Raw genomic sequence first — 21,256 nt, 5'->3', positions numbered from 1 at the left:
TGTTATTTTAGGGTTTTTGGAAAAGCTAATGCTAATCTGAATTATTTGCTTGAAATGTAGAATAATGTAGACAATGTTTGAATGATGTGGAATACTGTTAGGGTGTTTCGAGCTGAAAGGTGAAACAAAGAAATGCAGAAATATGAAACGATTGTTTGAAGAGATAGGATAAGAAAAGTTAAAATTCTGTGTTTTGTATATGACCTGGCATTTGCCTGACTGAAAGGCTTATGTTCTATGTCATTACTACATTGTGCATGTGGAATCAAAGGAGGTCAATTCGAGGCTCACTGTGCCAAAAAGGACATTGAACATTGTGGAAGTTAGTTAGTTCTATAGAGATTTATTTTCTGTTACTTTCCACTCTGACAATTTAGTCCCCCAGTCTGTGGATGAACATTCCATCCACTACAAACCCATTATAAACTAAAAGAAAGATTGAGGTATACAAGCCAAATGTTATGGTTGTGTATGTGTGTCCATCCACTCTATCCTGTTAAAATACAAAGTAACTGTCGCTCTTCTCATATATGTATTTGAGAATTATTGGCCAAAACACTTGATCAGCTTCCTATTGGAATATAGTTTATGGTCATACAACATACATCATTGAACAATAATGTATGTAGATACAATATTGTGGCATTGGGAGCGATTTGGAAATATTCTTTTGATTGCTCTACAATCCAGTAGTATAGAAGTATAACATATATACATAAGTTAAAAAACAGTCAAAAACAGTTTTACCTGTCATTCTACATCAACAGCATTGATTTGGAGTCTCTGCTGGATTAATTCAGGTGTCAATGGTAGCCAAAACAGAGAGTCCAACCAACAGACCGTTTATTCACTCATTCTACACCAAACAACACATGGAAGGGTTGCATTATCTAAAGCCTATTATGTCATATAGGTTCCATCAAGACTTGAACTCAGATCACTGGATTCAAAGTCCAGAGTGCTAACCATTACACCATGGAACCACAATAGGGCTTTCACACTAGCTGGGTGAGTTAGACAGCGTCACATTGAGACCTGAATAAATCAGGGTTCACAGTGGATGTTGGAAATGATGACAGACGCCATTTTTTTTAATAAATTCTCAACGCAGTCCTCTAAAACAGCAAGACGTGTTGAATTTTCAACATAGACATTTACAAATGGAGGCGCTGGATTGGGAATACTGTAATTTTCACATGCATGTCCCAAAACACACAAAGGATTGCTAACTATGGTTTTCCAGCATCCTTTAACAGGAACAGTTCCCATTGGAAAACACTGTATGTCAGAATTTGGATTTGAACGCGCGCCTCCCGAGGGAGACTGCGACCTGAACGCAGCGCCTTGGACCGCTCAGCCATCCTGACTGCCTAAACAGGGAAATCTGTAGGCATTTTGATGAATTAGAAAGATTTCGATATGTATGTAACTTGACAACGATTCACTCCCTCAATAACATAATATTGGTAGTTCTACTGGATTCATTCAGGTATCAATGGTAGCCAAACCACGGAGCCTAACCAACAGACTGCATTCGATCTCTACAATCAAACACCTTTTGCCCACTCATTCTACACCAAACAACACATGGAAGAGTCGCATTATCTAAGGCTTAGTACGTCTTAAAGGATGTTGGAAATTATGACACAAGCCATTTTTTGGAACAAATTCTCAAACACTATAATCTAAAACGGCAAGGCTTGTGGTGAATGTATGAACATAGATGCTTACAAAATGAGGTCAGACTCTACTATACTTGTTCAACTGCAGCCTCCACATGTTAACACTTGAAGTCGATGGATATATATGAAATGAAGGTAGCTGGATCACAGTTGAGTCAATAAAACATTATTGTTTAATGTTTGTCATTAATCATGATTCCACAACACAGCAGTTTGTTTAGTGAGTAGGAAAAAAAACTTGAGTATTTACACCTACTGTCATACACGTCACAGTTTATACCCATGCTAACACAACAAAAACGTTTATATACAAGAAATACTTATTAGCGTCATTTTACAAAGAAATACCAATGTTGTAACTCACTATCTGTGTCATTGATGCAAAATACATAAAATAATAATAAACCTCTCTCAGCTGCCCTGAAATCACCAGGAGAATTAGACAAAAGGAACTTGTATAGTTTGCTGTTGTCTAGGTTTAAAAACAGTTTTACATCAGAAAGTACAAGTCAAGACAGTCACAATCTACATGTATACAAGGTTTGCCCTTTATGATCGGTATAAATACACTTCTCCTTGTATATGTGAACAGAAATCAACCTGCGTTCCCTTCGCTTGGTTCCTCTTTTTGATCCATTACAGTATAATCAGAAAACAACGAAACGCAAACACTTTTGTTCAGTGGTTTTAGTGTCACAAATGGCTCACTGCTGGTGGAACGGCCGCTGCCCCGCTCAGGGAGAAACATCGACTGTTACAAAGTGGAGCTGTGTTTGTTGGTTAGTACAGAAAAGACCCCCACCCCCCCCCCCCCACCCCTCTTCTGTCTCCAAAAAAAATAATTCAATCTGGACATCGAAGAAAAACAAATCTCTGATCATAGAGGGCTTTGCATAGTTTTTTTCCCCCCTGACGTGAGCAATCCACCTGCGATCATGTGAAAGTTTGGATTATTGACTCCAACCATGTCAGTTTGTTTACACGTGAGGATTGAGCCCAGCTGGTCTAATGCAGTGCTGGAAACAACGATTCACCTTTCCAACCATTTTTGTGATGCTGTTGAACTGACACATGTTTCTATTATTGTGTCCACCCCTTGCATATGCATGAGGTTAGGTTAAACAGCAGAAATCAACTGAACATTCTAACCTTCATGAAGGAGGATTTACTGCAGGACTGTCATATTAGATTGCATTAGCTTGAGCTGGGTGTACCTATAAACTGGACACTTGTTGACCACACACCTTTCTGTTGAATACATTTCACAATGGCAGTATATTATTCATTTTGACGGTTCTTTAAACAAACCTCGTCCCTCCGTTACATCCACTGGGCTTCAACTGCCTTATAATCATTAAAGCAATGTAACAGAAGGAAGTCGCAGCATTTTAAAAACCAATCTGTATATCTGCGGTTCTGAAAATCACAAATGCAAAGCTTCACTTTTGCTCCTGAGGTGACAAATGTCTGAATTAAAATGAAGATGAAGATTGTTCAGAGTGCGACTCAAACATGTAATATATTCCAGTTCTCTGTTGAGAGTTTATCATGAGGTGATCATTTAGCATCATTTAAAATATGATGGGAAGTTCCACTAAAACAGACTGGTGCTGTCCAGATGAAACAAGAGTAGAAGTGTGTCTCTAGGAACACTTTCTTAAAATTATTATGGTGAGAATAAAATCCAGGCTGAATGAGTAGCTCACAGACTTGGACTTGTGGCAGCAGGGGAATCAGGTGTCTGATGGCTGCCGCTACATCCTCTGTTTGTCGTCACACTCACAGCTGAATGAAGCAACTTTCTTTAAGAGTATGAATGCAGCGAGAAGCTTCGGGACTTTTTAGTGGGTAATTAGGGAGAATATATATATATTTTCAGTCTGCTTGCGATAAGTTATGTTTGCTTGGCATTGAATTGATAAACTTCACTTTAAAAAGGGTTGCTTCTTTCTGCCGTGAGTGTGAATTAAGACTGTGGCTGCAGCACTGGGTTGGAACTGGGCCCAAATGGAACGCAGCCATCGTTAGGACAGCTGTGAGAGGAGCGGAGGCCAGCTTACCGTCACAAACAAATGGAATTGTGGGTGACGCGTTTCTAGCGACATAAATTCACTTCCACTCCGTTTACTGTTGGACGGCGCTTAATGTGGCAGACCCACCATGCAAACGTGCAAATGGTGACGTGGGAGTGAGTGGGCGGAGTGTGCAGGTGGCTGAAGTGGAACTGGGCCTTAGAAAGGCTGCATTCACATTGTACATGTCCACTGATGGATGAGGGAAGGCGTGTCTAGCGCATGGGGGACTTGCATAACGCGATCTTATTGGCTGTCGGATCCATCGGCCTGAGAAGTTTTTCTCAACTTTTTCGACGCAAGCGATGCAACGGAGCGGACCCACAATTCATTTCAGCAAAATTTACCAGCAGGTCCCAGAAGCTGAATGGAATCCAGCCGTCATCAATCATATCAGCCGTCGATCACACGTAAGTGGCAACACACAGGCAGCAGCAGTGTTCAATAACTGGGCCTTTTTAGAGCAGGAACATACAATAAAACAATTATTAAGAACTGTTATGTTGGTATCAGGCTGGTGTTACTCTATATCTGCACTGATGTCTGTCTGTGAGCACACTGCCAAGTCCCACCCCTTCTAGTGTCTCCCATGGGACCTTATTTTGTTATAACTATAAATCAACAGAGAGTAAATATATTAATTTGATCCAGTTTGAATTGTACCATGAATCCCACATATGATGTTTAAGATGTTTAAGATAATGTTTCAAGTCCAGAAAGTCTCAGTGTGTCTGGGTTTGTGTTTTTACCAAGATAAGTTCTCATGGTGGTCCACAGGAAGGGGCGGGAGTTTTAAAATAAATTCCTACATCATGTTGGAGACTGTTTTCAGCAGCAGATGGATGCACATATGTTGCTGCAGAATATCACCAGCCTCACCCTCGACATGTTTGGCCCTTTATCTTCCTACAAATGTGACAGTCTTCTTCTCTGGTTGGCGTGAGAACAATCTGCATCATGGGACAGAAACATGGCGCTTACAGCTGTACAATTCCATTTTGTTCATTTCAAACATAAAGGAGAGGAGCGACAAAACAATATTTACATAATCTGAAGGTTTTATATTTTTTAAAACAACAACAAATTAGAAAAGAATTATCCTTCAGAGTACTTTTACTTCAGGAGAGATGAAATCTGGTTGGTGACTTAACTGAAAAGACTCCAGTGCTTCCAGTGTTGATCGTCTCTGTTTAACCTTCAGTGAACTAGCATGCATACAAAACTGTTTCCTCATTAAAAAATGTAAAGTCGTTATTTTCTTTAAAAAAAATGACAAAAAGAGTATAATTATTCTCGTTAATATTCTCTATGAATGTCATCCATCTGATGCCTCCTCGGCTAAAATCACAGGTTAACGAGGCCTTTTTTTTCAAACATCACAAACTTAAATGAAATGTCTGCTGACTCCGGACTTTGAACCGGGAGTGTTTGTGTGTGAGCAGCTACTGATGGTCTTTCATCTTGCATATTTCTACACCTTCAATCAAAGGATTAAATATAAATTAGATTTATATACTTCTATATACTGTGTTATATTTATCTACATACTTTGATGTTTCTGTTGGAAAATATAAATACTTTTCATCCGTTGTGTGTTGTCGTTCCAGACAAAGGACTTTTGAATGGTTGTTCAGGACGGTCGTTGTTATATTTCACTTTGTTTTCCTCACTTTCTCCTCATATAGCATCTAAATAATCCACAACCCCCTGACTGCATTTATAAAAAGTTAGAACGTCTATGTTTTGGTGCCTTGTCATTAAAGTGCTGCTTGTCTAAACATCTTCAGAGGTAACAAACGTGATCTTAGTTTATACTTAAAATGTAAAATCTTGAACTTTCCCAATGCTAATGTTGGATTAATGTTATCAATGAAAATCAAATCAAAGAAGAACATGAGACAGACACATGTCTGTGTTTAAGTACAGGTGGGACTGAATTTAGAAGTGTGGACATGATCAGGATCTCATTATTGAACCAAACAAATCAAGCTGGACATGATCACACAGAAGGATGACATCATTTGAACGTTTATCGTTGATCGGTTTGGTCGTTGGAGCAGAACGACGGCGGGAATCTGTTTCTCTCGTCATCTCTCAGCTCCGCTTCTTCACTTCTCTACTGAAAAGAGTTCATGTTTATTCCAAGTTCCTGCAAAGCCACCGTCTCACTCCTCCCCGATGCCATGCTCCCACGCCACTTTAGCCTGCTCATCCTTGGTTGCTGCGATTATGGGCTGGGAGATCTTGCGCGGCATGGGCTGGGGTGCAGGTGGAGGCGGGGCCGGCTGGGTGTCTTCTTCGGGGATGCACCCCTCTCTGAGGTAGGGTTTGGGCGGCAGGGCAGGAGGAGGCTCATGGAGGTGGTACAGCGGTGGGTGGTGGGGGATGTAGTGCGGGTGGAAGTGGTGGTGGTAGTAGTGGTGTTGGGGGTGCAGCGGGCCATCATGCTGCTGTGGTTGTTGTGGTGGTCCAGTGGAGGCTGAACCTGGGGCCTGGGACTGGATTTGGCCCCCTGCCTGGGCCGGGATGACGCCTCCCGGGGCAGAGTGGCTGCGGCAGGGTGGGGGTTTGACCCCGTCCAGGACTTCAGGCTCAGAGATGCTGTACCTGACGGGCTGGTAGGTTGAGTCCAGGTCTTCTTGTTCGGTGGTCCAGGCCTGGCTGCTGGGGACGGACTCCAGGGTGTCTGTGTGGCTGGCTGGGGGGTCGGAGGAGGAGGCCGGCCCGCCAAAGTTGCTCTCACTGAGGGAAGAGACTCCAGAACTGGCGCTGCCTGACAAGGTGGAGTTACTGCCATCCAGGATGGACTGTGGACTGGTGGGCGAGGCAGGTATAGGGTGCAGGGGAGACTGGAGAGAAACAGAGGGAGGAGGGGAGACACAGAGAGAGGCAGATACAGAGAGTTAAGAGGGACATGCAGTATGTTCACTGTTATTCACACCAAAGACGGAGCAAATTCTTTGCATGGCAAAAATGGAATGGAATGTCGCAAATGACGCCATGCGAAAATGGCTAAAACTTTGAAATTTGTGTGACTTTGTTTCTAAGCCTTTCAACATTGAGATTCTCCTCCTGAATCACAAATGGAGGAGACAAATGTTGTCTTCTGTGTCTGGGGTCTCCAGAGGTCTACGATAGTAGCTCACATTAGTCCAGAGACCAGACCAGACTATGTGGAGAAACCAGAGACTGTCTGTGGTCCGAACAACAAGGTCGCTGCTGTATTTATGTCTAGATGACCTTATTTGGAGTGTTGATGGAGCAGCTACAATGTTAGCACAGCCTAGCACCCATCAACCAGGCTCCATTCAGAAAACAAGCATTTTAAAAGTTGTTATCTTGTGGTCTGGCAGACAGACCTAACAAAGCATGACTTCAAACTTTTTAGTGATTTCAGCATCCTTTTCATTTGGTTATTGATATTAAATCAGAGATAAAATAGTTTATTTTGGGTTCATCCAGCTGTAGTAAACCAGCCGATGTGTATCTTGTTAGATCCAGTGAATCCAGCTTGGTGAAATCCACCGAGCACCTCTGGATGATGTTATGAACTCAGACAGGATGGTGTTTGGTTTCCTGGTGGATCTGGGACTTCCACATGTAATAGTAGCAATAGTGGTGATTTCAGCCGTGATGGATGAAACCTGGTTGGTGTATATATGCTATATATATATGAAAATTGGCTTTGCATTTGGTGTGAACGCAGTATAAAATAGAAAGAAAGAAAGAAAGAAAGAACAGTGATACAAGCAGTTACAGTTACTTCACTGATGAAAACGGTCCTTAAATAAGGCATCATCGCACTCACACTGTTCGTGGTGTAAACACAGTTTCTTTTTCTTAGACAGGCAGTGTTACAACGAAAGGTGTAGAGGGAAAAGGACAGGATGAACTAAACACATCAACAGTTTTTGTTGTGCTTAGAAATCAAATTGACAGTGATGTTAGAAAAGTACACGGGGAGTAAAATCTACATAAAACAGTTCAACAATCAGAAAAGAAAAGGAAGGTGTATCTACAGCGAACAAACAGGAAACCAGACCGTCAGAAAGGAGTTTTTCTTTGTTGACTTCTTGTTGATTTGTTTATTGTTAATCTACCATTGAGTGACATACAGCACCCTGAAATCTTTTTTTCAACTCCATGTTGAGCATTAAACATAAACTGAGGAACATTTTGGATTTGGAAAAGCACAGGATCAGAAGTCTTCCTCTGTGTAGTCCAGTTTGGTCTTACATGTCTTCAGCTACATTTATCCTGGAAGTTGTAGTTTGTGATATAATTCTAAATGACAAAAAAGAGCTTCCACTGCACGAGACAAAGTTTAATTTAAATGTCTGGTCATGATGCAGGTGAACAGGATGTGAACATTTAGTCCTACAAATATGCACTAAGATACTAATGTGCCTTTCTTGGGGAATGCAGACAGACAGGAGGAGTGAGCAGCAGGAGGAGGGGGAGGTGGAGGTGGAGGAGGAGGGTACCTTTCTTAAGGAGCGCGCAGGGAGAGCTGGAGGGAGGTCGCTGACCTGGTGGTGGAAAGCGTCAAAGTGCATCGACAGGTGTTGCCCTACAGGGGGAGACACAGCAGGACTGACTGAGAGAGATGGACACACACCTTGAACCAGAGCAGAAGAGGAGGTGAGGAGAAGGAAGAAGAAGGCAGGTGGAGGACAAGTAGGGAAGAGAAAGAGAGGGCAGGAGAAGACTGGGAGGAAAAGTGTGAGCAGAGGAGGTGGAGGAGTGTGTCTGAAGGGCTTTTGGGGCTTTTTTCTCTCAATGGTCAATTTTACTCTACATGTGATTTTCAACATTCAAACTTGTATTGACAAACAGCTTAAAGGCTAAATTAAACTTACTGGTTTCCTGTATAACACTAAAGCAATATCAATGTAAAGTTACAATAACAAAGGACAACCACCAGACCTCAAACTAACGTTGGTTTTGTTGTCTAAACCTAACGTTGGTTATGGTGTCCATTTCGAGCGAAGTTTCTTGTGGCGATGAACAACGTACGTGTGGATGGATTGTTACGCACACTCGATCTAGAAAAAATATTTATTCGATCCTTTCCAGGAACAAAAAGGTAATCCAATGCGCTTGTAAATTAGGTAAAAAATGCCATCTTAACGAAGAAAATATCAAACAAATAATTTATATCGACTGTAGTGGTCAAAACACCCCTGACCCCTAACCCTAACCCTATGTTACCACGCTAAACTCATCCATCGGCCAACCCAAACTCCCCCCCAGTTCAGATATGGTCTCCATCTATGACGTCAGCCCCCCTGACGATGACAAACGTCAAATAACATACAAATACAAATAAGCTTATAATACGAAATCATTTTGTCGTAAAGAAAACTTTTCATACTCCAAAGCCAAAATTAAATTATATTATAAGTAAAAAACAGCAAAGTGGCTGTAACATTGGTTTTGTTGTCTAAACCTAACGTTGGTTTTGTTGTCTAAACCTAATGTTGGTTTTGTTGTTTAAACCTAACGTTGGTTTTGTTGTCTAAACCTAATGTTAGTTTTGTTGTCTAAACCTAATGTTGGTTTTGTTGTCTAAACCTAACGTTGGTTTTGTTGTCTAAACCTAACGTTGCTTTTGTTGTCTAAACCTAACGTTGGTTTTGTTGTCTAAACTTAACGTTGGTTTTGTTGTCTAAACCTAATGTTGGTTTTGTTGTTTAAACCTAACGTTGGTTTTGTTGTCTAAACCTAACGTTGGTTTTGTCTAAACCTAACGCTGGTTTTGTTCTCTAAACCTAACGCTGGTTTTGTTGTCTAAACCTAATGTTGGTTTTGTTGTCTAAACCTAACGTTGGTTTTGTCTAAACCTAACGCTGGTTTTGTTCTCTAAACCTAACGCTGGTTTTGTTGTCTAAACCTAATGTAGGTTTTGTTGTCTAAACCTAATGTTGGTTTTGTTGTTTAAACCTAACGTTGGTTTTGTTGTCTAAACCTAACGTTGGTTTTGTTGTCTAAACCTAATGTTGGTTTTGTTGTTTAAACCTAACGTTGGTTTTGTTGTCTAAACCTAATGTTGGTTTTGTTGTCTAAACCTAATGTTGGTTTTGTTGTCTAAACCTAACGTTGCTTTTGTTGTCTAAACCTAACGTTGCTTTTGTTGTCTAAACCTAACGTTGGTTTTGTTGTCTAAACTTAACGTTGGTTTTGTTGTCTAAACCTAATGTTGGTTTTGTTGTTCAAACCTAACGTTGGTTTTGTTGTCTAAACCTAACGTTGGTTTTGTCTAAACCTAACGCTGGTTTTGTTCTCTAAACCTAACGCTGGTTTTGTTGTCTCAACCTAACCTTGGTTTTGTCTAAAGCTAACGTTGGTTTTGTCTAAACCTAACGTTGGTTTTGTCTAAACCTAACTTCCTACTGACATACATTAGTCATGCTGAAAATGTGTGTCCATGTACACAAATCATGTCAATGTCATACATATATCACAAACTACTGTGAGACTGTGTTGAATCTGAATCTTATGCCCAACAGTTTATTGAAACATGCAGATTTCACATTTTGGGGTTTTAAGGTATTTTTTTACACCAGCCCATTAAATGTATTAATGCAATATCATTCATGGTGTATCAAAAATTCCCATCACTAATACTTCTTGATTATTATCAACAAGAGTAAATTCTGACATTTTGTTCTTGTGGTCAGGAAGACCAGGGAGGGTTTCACTTCTTGGTTGCACAGTTGACAGCATGGGAACATTTTAAAATAATCTCTCACATCACATCCATACACATACAAGCACAAAACAAACATCCTGCTCATGTCCAGAACATAACCGCCAGCAGCACTCAGTGAAATGAAACAAAGATATGGACGGAGCTCTAGAAGCGATGCATCATGACAAAGATGCTAGCTAGATCGACCCGCGTCTCCATCGGCTGATTCATCAGGAACGAGACCAACAGCAGGTGAGACGTGAGACGAGGAGGGCGTAGCCATGGCAACGGGGTCACAGCGTTCCCAGGAGAACGGCAATGTGGTTGTTTTATTTTGGTAATTATTACTTAATTATTACACCAACACACCTACGCAGACCACAAACACATGAACAGAAATCAAAACACACATGTGATGTCACACAGAGAGCGTTAACAGTAGCGTCATACCATGCGGCAGGTTGCGTGGGGGAACGGGAGGTGCCAAGACGCCACCGACATGGGCAGACAGGAAGGGGAGGGCTTCTCTGGTACCACTGTCCAAACTCCAACTACTGGGAGTGGTGAGGACTAGGGGGATGAGAGAAAAGGGGAGAAGAAGGGTAGAAAGGAGAGAGGAGAATAACAAAGGAAAGTAGAGAAGAAGGCAGGAGCAGAGAGGAGAAGATAAATTGACTGGATATATCCAATGGAAAGTGCTCACTAGGTACTGTAAGTCAGAATGACTGTGTGACCTCTGACCTTTCTCAGCCACAGAGAGGTTGGGGTCACTGCAGGGTTTGCATGGACCAATCACCTGATGGAACAATGCTCGCTGGAAGTTCATTGGCTGGAGACAAAGACATCACGTTTCATGAGCAGCAGGACAATCAGCGTGTCATCCAGTTCATCCTGCTTGTGTCTTCATTTCTCTCACAGCTGTGTGACCAGTCCAAACGTTCACACTGCAACTCAACGTGTCATTTCCTCTCCCTGAACTGATGCTTTCTAGTCAGTCAGCAGCAGAGTTTAAAGAGTAACTAAACCCCAGAGTGTTGGGCCTGTTGAAACATTACATCATTTAGGGGCAAGTGAGACTTGGTGATGGGTGATGACAAATGCTGCCTCCATTTTTTGTACATCACCTGACTCCAGATCAGCCCAACAGCAAAAGTCGATTGCAAAAGCCGGGTTGCAACTAGCAGGGAGCAGTCACAATGTACAGTATATTTATATCACAATATGTAGAATTAAAATACCTTGCCATTAACTTAGGTTTGACCTGAATAAATCATCAACACGACTAAATACCCATACACATGGGTTTTCAGCTGAGGTTTAGTTACTCTTTAATGTGCCACAAAACTTGTCCTGTGTGACCTACCTACAACTTGCAATGTGAAAGGTCAAATCATAATGCATCATCACAACGTCACAATAGAGACACTACAGGTTAAAAGCGTGACAACATCACAGAGTCACTTCCAGGCCTCCGTACCTGTCCGTTCTCGCCGATGTTGGTGTACATGGCGCTGCTTGGCCTGTCCCTGTGTGGCGGCAGCAGCATCAGCATTTCTCGGTTGTGTCTGTATTTGTCCGGCAGAGAAGGGGAGCCGACTGCAGAGTGACACACACGAGACACAACAAGAACAAACACGCCGACATCAAGCTGAGTGTCGAGAAATTGTCCGTTTGTCTCACGTGACCTCCTGATAGGGAAATGTGCTGAAACTGAGTGGCTTACCTCTGATGGTGGAGGGGGCGGAGTTTATCATCTGAGAGGGTGCCGAGTGGGTGGAGCTAAGGCTGGAGGAGGAGGGGCTTGCCTGCAGCCAGAAAGTAGTGATTTCAGTAAATATAAACTACAATATTTATGCCACAAAATATTATAGCAGCACAAATAAATAAAACTTGGCTCAAACCATTTCCAAATGTACTAATTGGAATGTAGTCACTCAGCAAGTCTTATTAAATAATTCATCATATGTACAGATGCGTTACTGATATTCACATAAATATTATACTTCAACAAAAACATTACTCCTTCTATAAATCCAATGCAGCATTTTGTATATTTCAATTCCTGTTTTCTGTGTTTTTATTTAATATGCCCTAAAAGTGGATTCTAAGAAAAAACAGGAATATCAGCAAGTCATAACAAAGTTGTGAAGCGCAAAAACAAAAAGAAAATTAATTGAAAAAAATAATTAACCACTTGCAAAACAGGAGTGAATATAAATGAAAAACATCAAAGTTATTTGTCTCATTTGATCCCCGACCTGCATGCGGTAGAAGTCCTCGGGATGCTCCACCACCATCCCATCAGCCAGGATCAGCAGGCTGCCGACCGGCCCTGTCTCACTGGAGTTGTGAGAGGACAGAGAGGAGGAGGAGTTGCGCACTGGAGTCAAAACAGCTATGGGACTGGGAGGAGGGAGCCAAGGAGGGACAGTGGGTAAAAGAAGGAGAGGGAGGGCAGAAAGGAGAAAGGAGTACAGGAAGGGAGGGAGGAAACCAGAGCCATGCAAACGGAGAGAGGAAGAAGGCAAGCAACCGCCAAAACACGAGTTTGCAGCCATGCAAGAAGCCAGATGTGGGGTGGTGAGATGGGGAAGAGAGACAGAGAGAGAGAGAGAGTGTGTGATGTGGGCAGTGGACCGTGAATGATCATCAATGAGACACAGCAGATGAAATCAGTGATCGGCGTCGTAAAGACACATGAAGATGAGTGTGTGTCGACTCGAATGTGTGATGAAGCAGCCTGTGTGAGTGTGTGGAAGTCCAGGTAGGGAGGAGGTCTAGGTGGTGATACAAAAATACAGGACTTTCACTCAGGAGACTGATGTTACTGTCCCGTTGTTTTATTTCACTTTCATCGTCATTTTAGTGCAAACCCTGATGTTTGTACTAAACCTAGTAGCAGTTTTGCTGTCTGAAACTATGTGTACTATGTGGTTTTGTTCAATAACTACGTGTTTCAAACTGCAACCATTTGGTCTGAAAAAACCCTCATCATTCAGAGTGAGTTTGACTGGAAGGCAATGTAACGAGTTGGATGAGGATGTGACATTAAAGTCTCACTTGAGGATAAAGTGAACGTGAATAATAAGTGTGTGTGTGTGGGTGTGTGTGTGCGTGTGTGGTTGTGTGTGTGTTGCTGACCTGTGCCGGTGCATGAGTTTGAAGCTCTCTGGGCTCATGGGGCTGTGAGAGGCCAGGATCCCTTTGGGGGTGTTGGCTCCTGAACCAGGCTTTTCCAAACCAGGCAGACCCTGCAACGTCACATAGAAACACTGCTCTGAATAATCACACCGCCTGCACATACCTGCAAGTATCAGAACATTCAAGATAAAACCACCATTATCATCATCCTTATTGTTAGTATTATAATTGTAATTATTATTATTGCTACTGCTGTTATCAGCTTTAATTCATTTTAGTATTATAAAATAAGAATTATTCATTTAAAATTACTTTTAAAGGGATAGTTCGGAATTTTGGACATAAGACCTATTTTCCAAGTGAGCCGGTTTGTTCGAGACGTCTTGAGACGTTTTCAAGAAATTTCATTCAGTTCTTCTAGTTGCCGAGTTCGCTTATGCTATGGCTAGCGCAAGTCAATGGTTCTTAGCTAGCATGGCATTAAAAACAGTCTTGCCCACTCCACAGTGCACCCGAGGCAAATCAATTAAAACACTAGACTGTCGATGTACATATCTGTGTTGATAGAATAATATTTGAAACAAAACTAACCTTGCATCGCATGAATCATCCATTTTTTGAGGAACTAGTTTCTCAGCAGCAGCGGAACTTTACTTTGCTCCATAGGACTCAAAACTCTAGGACGCGCAGCCCGAAATACTGCCCGTAAATAGGCAATCGAACCGGGACGAATTGTCGGGCCTCATGCCCTCAGACCTGGGTGAAAAGCGCTTGGACCTCACGCAAACACCGGGCACGCGAACCCACAATTACGCACCGCAAACCCAGACCTCTGCTCCCTCCGTAGACCCGTAAACCCTCGGACGCGTTGCGGGGGATTCCCTCCTGGTACCACCAGTCTCCGTTTGTTCGGTCCCGGTTCTCAGCTCCAGCGGGGTCTATCTCGGTCTCCACAGACGCTCGTTCACGTTCTGCCCTTTGAGCATCCCTCTCGCACAATTCTTCCTCTGTATATTCAGGCTCGTACAGGTACGGTTGGGTTTGGGTGGAAAAAAACTCCTCATCAGAGTCTTCAAAAGTTTCAGTATATTCTCCAAAAGTGTCCATTTCTGTGAGATTGAAGAAACTAGCACTGCAGGCTACTCTGCGTCTGTAGCAATGACAGCAGGTAAACAAACTATTATAGAACCGGTAACTTATAAGTGCTAGGTGATATCACTCCGCCGCTGCCATAGCCTACTAGGAAGTATGACACGCTGCTGCTGCTGCTGAGACATAAATCCTTAAAAATGCAAGGTTGGTTTTATTTCAAACATTCTATCAACACATATGTACATCGATAGTCTGCCGTTACAATTGATTTGCCTCGGGTGCACTGTGGAGTGGGCAAGACTGTTTTCAATGCCATGCTAGCTAAGAACGATTGACTTGCGCTAGCCATAGCATAAGCGAACTCAGCAACTAGAAGAACTGAATGAAATTTCTTGAAAACGTCTCCAGACGTTTATATATATATATATATATATATATATATATATATATATATATATATATATATACAGTATATACACACACACACACACACACACACACACACACACACACACACACACACACACACACACACACACACACATATTATTAGCTTCCTTCACTGTGATGATCCATCTTTCCAGCATGTATAAAAATATTGACTCAACATTGGTTTAGTTTGGTTGTTGAAAACTGATTTCTGAACAGCATCTGTGCATCTCACGATTCTTCTCCCTCCAGCTCTGCCATTTAAAAAGCTTGAAATATAATAAAGTGAAATGCTGGTGAATGTTTTCCTGCACTCACATGGCAGAGGCTGCTCCTCATCATCTGGAACTGATCTATCAGCTTCTTGTGCAGGGGACGCATTTCTGGGTGCACCAGCTTCTCGTGCACGGCCAGGCCGACGCCCAGAATGTGGACCTGTAGGGAAATGACAAAACACCCGCAAATCAGTTTACAGATCAATAAGCTTCATGAAAAGTCTCTCCAGAACTGGTATTTCTTCTTCACTGCAGATATTCATTGTTGGTGACTGTCCTGACTCTGCTGAGGCACCAGTTGGGACAAATACTTGGATGAAATATCAAAAATCTTTTGGGCAGATTCACGCTTCTATGAGGATAAAACATCGTCATTAGGTTGTCTTTGCCAAGAACTGGATATATTTCAGCTTCATTCCTGCTAAAACTGTAACATACTTAGATTGTCAGGACATTCTCTGTTCCACTTTCTTGACAATTCTGTTAAATTAAAGTTTCATCATTTCACATGTTCACACTAGAAAAAAGACGACGTGGAAACATCGAACACCTTCCTGTTGAACAGACGGGGTTGTTCTGGTAAAAGGTCAAATGTTGTGTGCGTGGCAATTTAAAAACAACAAAATAATGTACACTCCAACACATGAGAGCAAGGACAGCCTCAGTTAAAGAGCACATGATGAAATCACTTATTAGGATTTTATTTCACTTATACTTTACATTAACTGTCCAACTGTATTTTAGAAGAGCACATATTCTGTGCCTATTATCTGAATTGACTGTGTTTGAACTGTGCTATTTAAAAAAAACTTGCTATATTGCTACTTCTTAATGCCAGTTACTTCTGTAACAGTTTTGGGTTCCTTGGTGACGGTTGGGGACTAAAGCTGCCTCCATATATCACCTGACCCCAGATCAGCCCAATAGCAAGATTCAATTGCAATAGCCAAGTTTGAACCACTAGAGGGCAGTCATTATCTGCATTCAATACACTATAGCAGCGGTAGCCTACTCAATAGGCGGCCCGCCGGCCACCTATTTGTGGCCCCGGAACTATTATTTCTTCAGTATGTGTTTTGGTTGGGTCAACACGTGTATCGGGACTTGTCTCCATGCCAACGGTACACAGACAGCCTGTTATTGGGTCGCGCTGCGAGCGCATTTTTAAGTTTCACTTTCGTTTTTGAAGCGGTTCGCATATTGCCACTTTGCCAGTAGGAGCATAGATAGATAGCATAGACGGGAAAAAAGATTACATGAAAATGGCGTGTTACAAGTTCTCTGCCTAAAGAAAGGTGGACTGTGAAAATCGCCAATTTAAAGAAGAATGGACTGAAAAGTTTGCATTCATTCTTCCTCCAACCAGCACAAGACCCATGTGCTTAATATGCAGGAGACTATCTGTGATGAAGATTTCCAATTTGAAACGGCATTATGAGACAAAGCATACAAATTTTGAAGAAACATATCCTCAAAATTCAGAGGTAAGAACAACAAAAAGAAATGCACTAAATACAGTATATCACATATCACACCGACCTCAATAAATGGACCTTTGAGTCATTGAAAAACATCTTTGTGGCCCTTGAGGATTTGGATTTGAGTACCCCTGCACTATAGAATTCAAATACTTTGCAGAGATTTGGCCCTGAATCAATCAACAACAATATAAACACACAGATACTTTGGTTCACAGCTGACAATGGTTGTTTGAGGGTTTAGTTTTTCTTTAAAGGTAGGCTACAATATGTAAGACATCTAAAGCAACTGGCCGTAAAATCATCCTAATATGTCATAGAGACTCAGAAATAATGATCATATAACATACTGAACTCACTAACAACAACAGTACAGCCAAAATATTCGCATTTAAAAAAATCTTTTGCGGACCGCAAATCATGTTTATGTTTTGAAAACATATTTGGCACGTGGCGCCACCCACTGGCGTCTACAAATCATTGCAGTCAGTAGAGTCTCAGCTGCCGAGCAACCACGGGTTGCCAGTTTCGGCTGAGCTACAATGGCGGAGGCAACGAAACCCAAAAGAGCTCGTTATGATTCACAAAGGTCGGTAAGTCACCGAGGATCAACAGCTGAGTGGCGGAGGCTCTGCTTTTATGTCCGCGTCATAACGCTTTTGGTGCGTGTTTAAAACAGTAGGTTTACTTCAAAACGCGAGCGTCAGACGCTGTCAGAGTGTTTATGAACAGTGTTTAGAGCTCCCCCTAAATGTCTCAAAGTAGGCTTTCAGGTAATTTCGCGGCATAACACAGCGCCTTTCGGGTAAAAAAGACGTAGCCTACGGCAAAATCTGGAATGAAAAATGGCACTGTTATTTCATCCCCGAATCCCATTCATAAACACAATATCTAATTATTCTAGTTAACGAGTCGTTTTCCGTTTTTAAAACGAATAACGGGATACGAGTCATTTTTCCGTTTTTCGTTCTTTTATTTTGAAGCGAAAAACAGGAAACGACTCGTTATCCGTTTTGCGATTGTTAACTTCAAAACGAAAGTCGGATGGCCGCAACGTACACGGACCGGGGGTCATCCACTTAATCATTGTGTGCGTCTCTCCCCCGACCGCCGTCCAGCTTGCTGACGGAGGATACGCCAACAGCTCTGGCAACCTCGAGTCTGGAGGGGAGGGGTGGAGGGGGAGGCGGATACGACTCGCCACAGTGTTTTGAATTTGGGTGTAGTAACGTTTTTGGCCACATTCTTACATATGGCGCCTTTAAGAGGAACACTTTTCCACAGTACACATGCATCTCACAGTAACTGATTCCTGGTGACTGTAGGATGATTCCTACGTGGTTTAGTGATACCGGGTTAGATAACATCTCACCTGGTCCTGCATCAGGTCTTTGAGTTGTGTGATCTTCTCCGTGTCTTCAGGGTGGCTGGTGATGTACTCCTTATCAAAGAAGGCCTGCAGACAAAGAAACACAAACACACCAAACAACAAGAGACATAAATCAAATGACCAAACAATGTGTTTACAAAGGTAATGGAACTTTATTTTTGGGCAAGTCTGCTATTGTCACTGATGGAATTAATAACCTACCTTCTAACCTAAAACAGCAAAGGCATGCATTAGTAAGACATTAGCATGAGATATAACTGAAGTGAACATTAGACCAGTCTCCTACTGAATGTTTAACATTATAAGATTATAAGTGTTAGTCTACCAACAGGAGATCCGTTGGCGTCATTTTGCATCCTCTACAAGTTCTGTTGTAGAAAACCTGAACTAAACATTTAACATTTGTGTTCCACTTTTTGTCCAACCTCTTGGTATCTGGCAATGCCTCCGTTGACAGCGGCGTCGATGACTCCGTTCAGCGTCATGCTGAGCAGGTTGATGTTGCCGTGCAGCTGCTTGTGTTGGTACTGGCTGATCAGAGTCCGCAGCTCCTGGTTCTTATTCTCCACCACAGAGATGGCGTTTTCCAACGGACTCACCTCCACCTGAAGTGGAGACACGGGATAAGAGACGCAATCATCCCACAGAACACAGCCAGAGATAAATAAAGCTATGTTTCCTTCACTCACCAGCTCTCTCTTCTCCACCTCGAACCACCGGGAAATCCCAGGCAGGGGGTGAGTGAGGATCAGTGTCGTCCTCTCGATCCAAAGACTCTGTGACACACAACACAAGAAGCACTGAGACAAACTGTCCTGAATCCATGTCTGATCCCAACGTCAGCAGCACTGAGGTCAGTCAGTCTGGAAAACAAGCTCACTCATTAAACATTACAAATATTTTGGTCTGTTGGACTAAAGAAACTTGTTGTGCTTCATTAAATCAATAAGTGTTGCATTAAACACACCTCACATACTGTAATTCAATTCATTGCAACTGTATTAATCCATAAAGGTAATCTGTTTTTGTGAAAACAGGCGGAGTATGTGGGACTCATGGTGCAATTGATTAAAGACACAAAATTAAACAAAAAATACAGAGCCCCTCCCCTTGGGTCGTACCACTACCACAGGGGGGAGGCGGAGGGAAGTAGCAACAAGCTTCCAATTCCTCGGTTAAAACCCGAAACGAGGAGGTCCAAAACAACCAAGGAAAAGAAAACACCGGTGGAAAAGAAGGAAAAAAAGAAAGATTGCGACGGTGCCCGTGATAAAACCAGAGTCAACATCGGACCCCCATTTCAAAGGTGGCGTGATCTAAGGGATTTCAAAGGGCACAGAGTCGAGGGGGAGGAGCTCGGTGGTTGTGGGGGAGGAACATGAGAATTGTGCCCTCCATCCGCCAGACTTGCCGACTGGGACTTTAACCAACATTTTTACCAACTGTGCGTTCATTTCTCAATTGTTTCTTAACCATAAAGGTGTTTATAAGATAAGATTATCTTATGAGTAAAATAATTATCTCAAAAAAGAAGAAATAAATTAAATTTCTGCAAAATTTGAATAAACTCCCCCGAGGCGTGAGACGGAGGGACAACCTGAAAATATCTTGAAACCAGTAGAAACTTGTACCAAGTAGAACTTTTCCTCACTCACCTTGAACTCATTATCTCTGTCTTTGGGTCCTTTGTGGAAGGGTCGGTCGTATCGGAAACGACGGACGTTGTTGACCCGGTAGAAGCTCTTGATGCGATCGGGGACCCTTTCCATCTGGAGGACGCTGACGCTGTCCGGCACCGGAGTTACTGCGTAGATCTGGAGGTCTGAGACGAGTAGGTCAAAGAAATAACTGGATGAATGCAGTATGTAGACTGTTCTGACTGTTGGCCTGCATACGATATGAACTCAGTTAAAAGTGTTCACACAAACGCAGACGGCGGTATGACATCCATAATCATTTCTGCTGTCTCGTTAGGTGGAGGATACACTGTGCATCGCACTGCAGAATGGCCTCATCCGGCTGATTGGGGTGCTGCATCGCAATGGCCTGTGGGAATTCTCCCAGCATCCTTTGCTGGAAGGCCTCCAGCCTTTCGTAGTCATGTCCGCGACAGACAAACTCTTTATTCTGTGAATGAATCAAAATATAAAGAAAAATATATCAAATATTTACCTCATGTTTGGTGTGAATATGGCTTTTACCTATTGTATTAATGGCAAATGACAAAATACACTTCTGGGAAGCATTTAAAGAAGCTTCTAAAGTGAAGGTCTGACTCACTCTGAGGAAGAAGGGGAACTTCCTGCCGTAGAATCCCACCCTGAAGAACTCCGGCTCCAGACGCTGCTGCTCCATAATGTTGTCGTAATATGCTGCCTCCATTTTCTACACACACACACACACACACACACACACACACACACACACACACACACACACACACACACACACACACACAGGGGGTCAGCATGACTACATTCAAAACTTCAACAACATTTTGGACTTTTTTTGGAGATTTGTTGAAATACATAAACAGTGAGCAACTTTAATAATCATGTCATCACCAAGAGTTCCATCATATCACAAAATGTGGGAGTTGAAAGAAGTGATATGACTGATGTTCCAGGAGAAGTGTTGTGTTGTAGTACAGTTGTGTGTCTCACCCGTATCCAGCTGAGACTCTGGTAGTCATACAGGTTCTCATACTGGAAGGCCAGCTCCCTGCACAGAGGGATACCAAACTCCCAACACTGGTGGAGACACACAGAAGCACAGACAGACTTCTTCAGTGTGGCTTTAAGCAGAAACGGGAATCACTATGTTTTTTGTTTGTATTCATTTGCAAACAGACATGATTTCATCAAATAAATAAAATGAAAATTGAAATGTGACAGGAGAGGTCAAGAAGACAGCAGGCTTATACAAACAGCCCCCCTTCGCCATAATAATATAAGAATATTAAAAAAAAAGAGAAAATGCTAACATAATTTAGAAAAAAAAAACAGA

The 21,256-nt window shown here is 42.2% G+C and overlaps 1 protein-coding gene across 7 annotated transcripts in view; it reads right to left on the bottom strand.

The window, feature by feature from the left end:
• Window positions 1–4,614: 4,614 nt before the first annotated feature.
• Window positions 4,615–21,256, bottom strand: part of LOC311023379 (dedicator of cytokinesis protein 3-like) — a 229,237-nt gene continuing 212,595 nt past the window's right edge. For 3 of the 7 annotated variants that reach the window (XM_084025179.1, XM_084025180.1, XM_084025178.1), the window contains 16 exons: window positions 20,914–21,000; window positions 20,531–20,635; window positions 20,236–20,377; window positions 19,906–20,072; window positions 18,940–19,026; window positions 18,676–18,855; window positions 18,233–18,316; window positions 15,426–15,542; window positions 13,587–13,696; window positions 12,704–12,848; window positions 12,169–12,250; window positions 11,923–12,041; window positions 11,187–11,274; window positions 10,896–11,015; window positions 8,239–8,324; window positions 4,615–6,603 (listed from right to left, as the gene is read on the bottom strand). In XM_084025179.1, coding sequence (XP_083881305.1) covers window positions 5,920–6,603; window positions 8,239–8,324; window positions 10,896–11,015; window positions 11,187–11,274; window positions 11,923–12,041; window positions 12,169–12,250; window positions 12,704–12,848; window positions 13,587–13,696; window positions 15,426–15,542; window positions 18,233–18,316; window positions 18,676–18,855; window positions 18,940–19,026; window positions 19,906–20,072; window positions 20,236–20,377; window positions 20,531–20,635; window positions 20,914–21,000 — 2,403 coding nt within the window. In that variant the 3' untranslated portion in view covers window positions 4,615–5,919. The remainder of the gene's footprint in view (window positions 6,604–8,238; window positions 8,325–10,895; window positions 11,016–11,186; window positions 11,275–11,922; window positions 12,042–12,168; window positions 12,251–12,703; window positions 12,849–13,586; window positions 13,697–15,425; window positions 15,543–18,232; window positions 18,317–18,675; window positions 18,856–18,939; window positions 19,027–19,905; window positions 20,073–20,235; window positions 20,378–20,530; window positions 20,636–20,913; window positions 21,001–21,256) is intronic. The other 4 variants (XM_084025181.1, XM_084025182.1, XM_084025183.1 and 1 more) reach the window with 4 other exon arrangements.

Source organism: Eutrigla gurnardus (genome assembly GCF_963514095.1).
Source record: "Eutrigla gurnardus genome assembly, chromosome: 2".
NCBI classification, from domain to species: domain Eukaryota; kingdom Metazoa; phylum Chordata; class Actinopteri; order Perciformes; family Triglidae; genus Eutrigla; species Eutrigla gurnardus.
The sequence above is the reverse complement of the archived record's forward strand: the minus strand, read 5'-3'. Positions and strand labels throughout refer to the sequence as shown.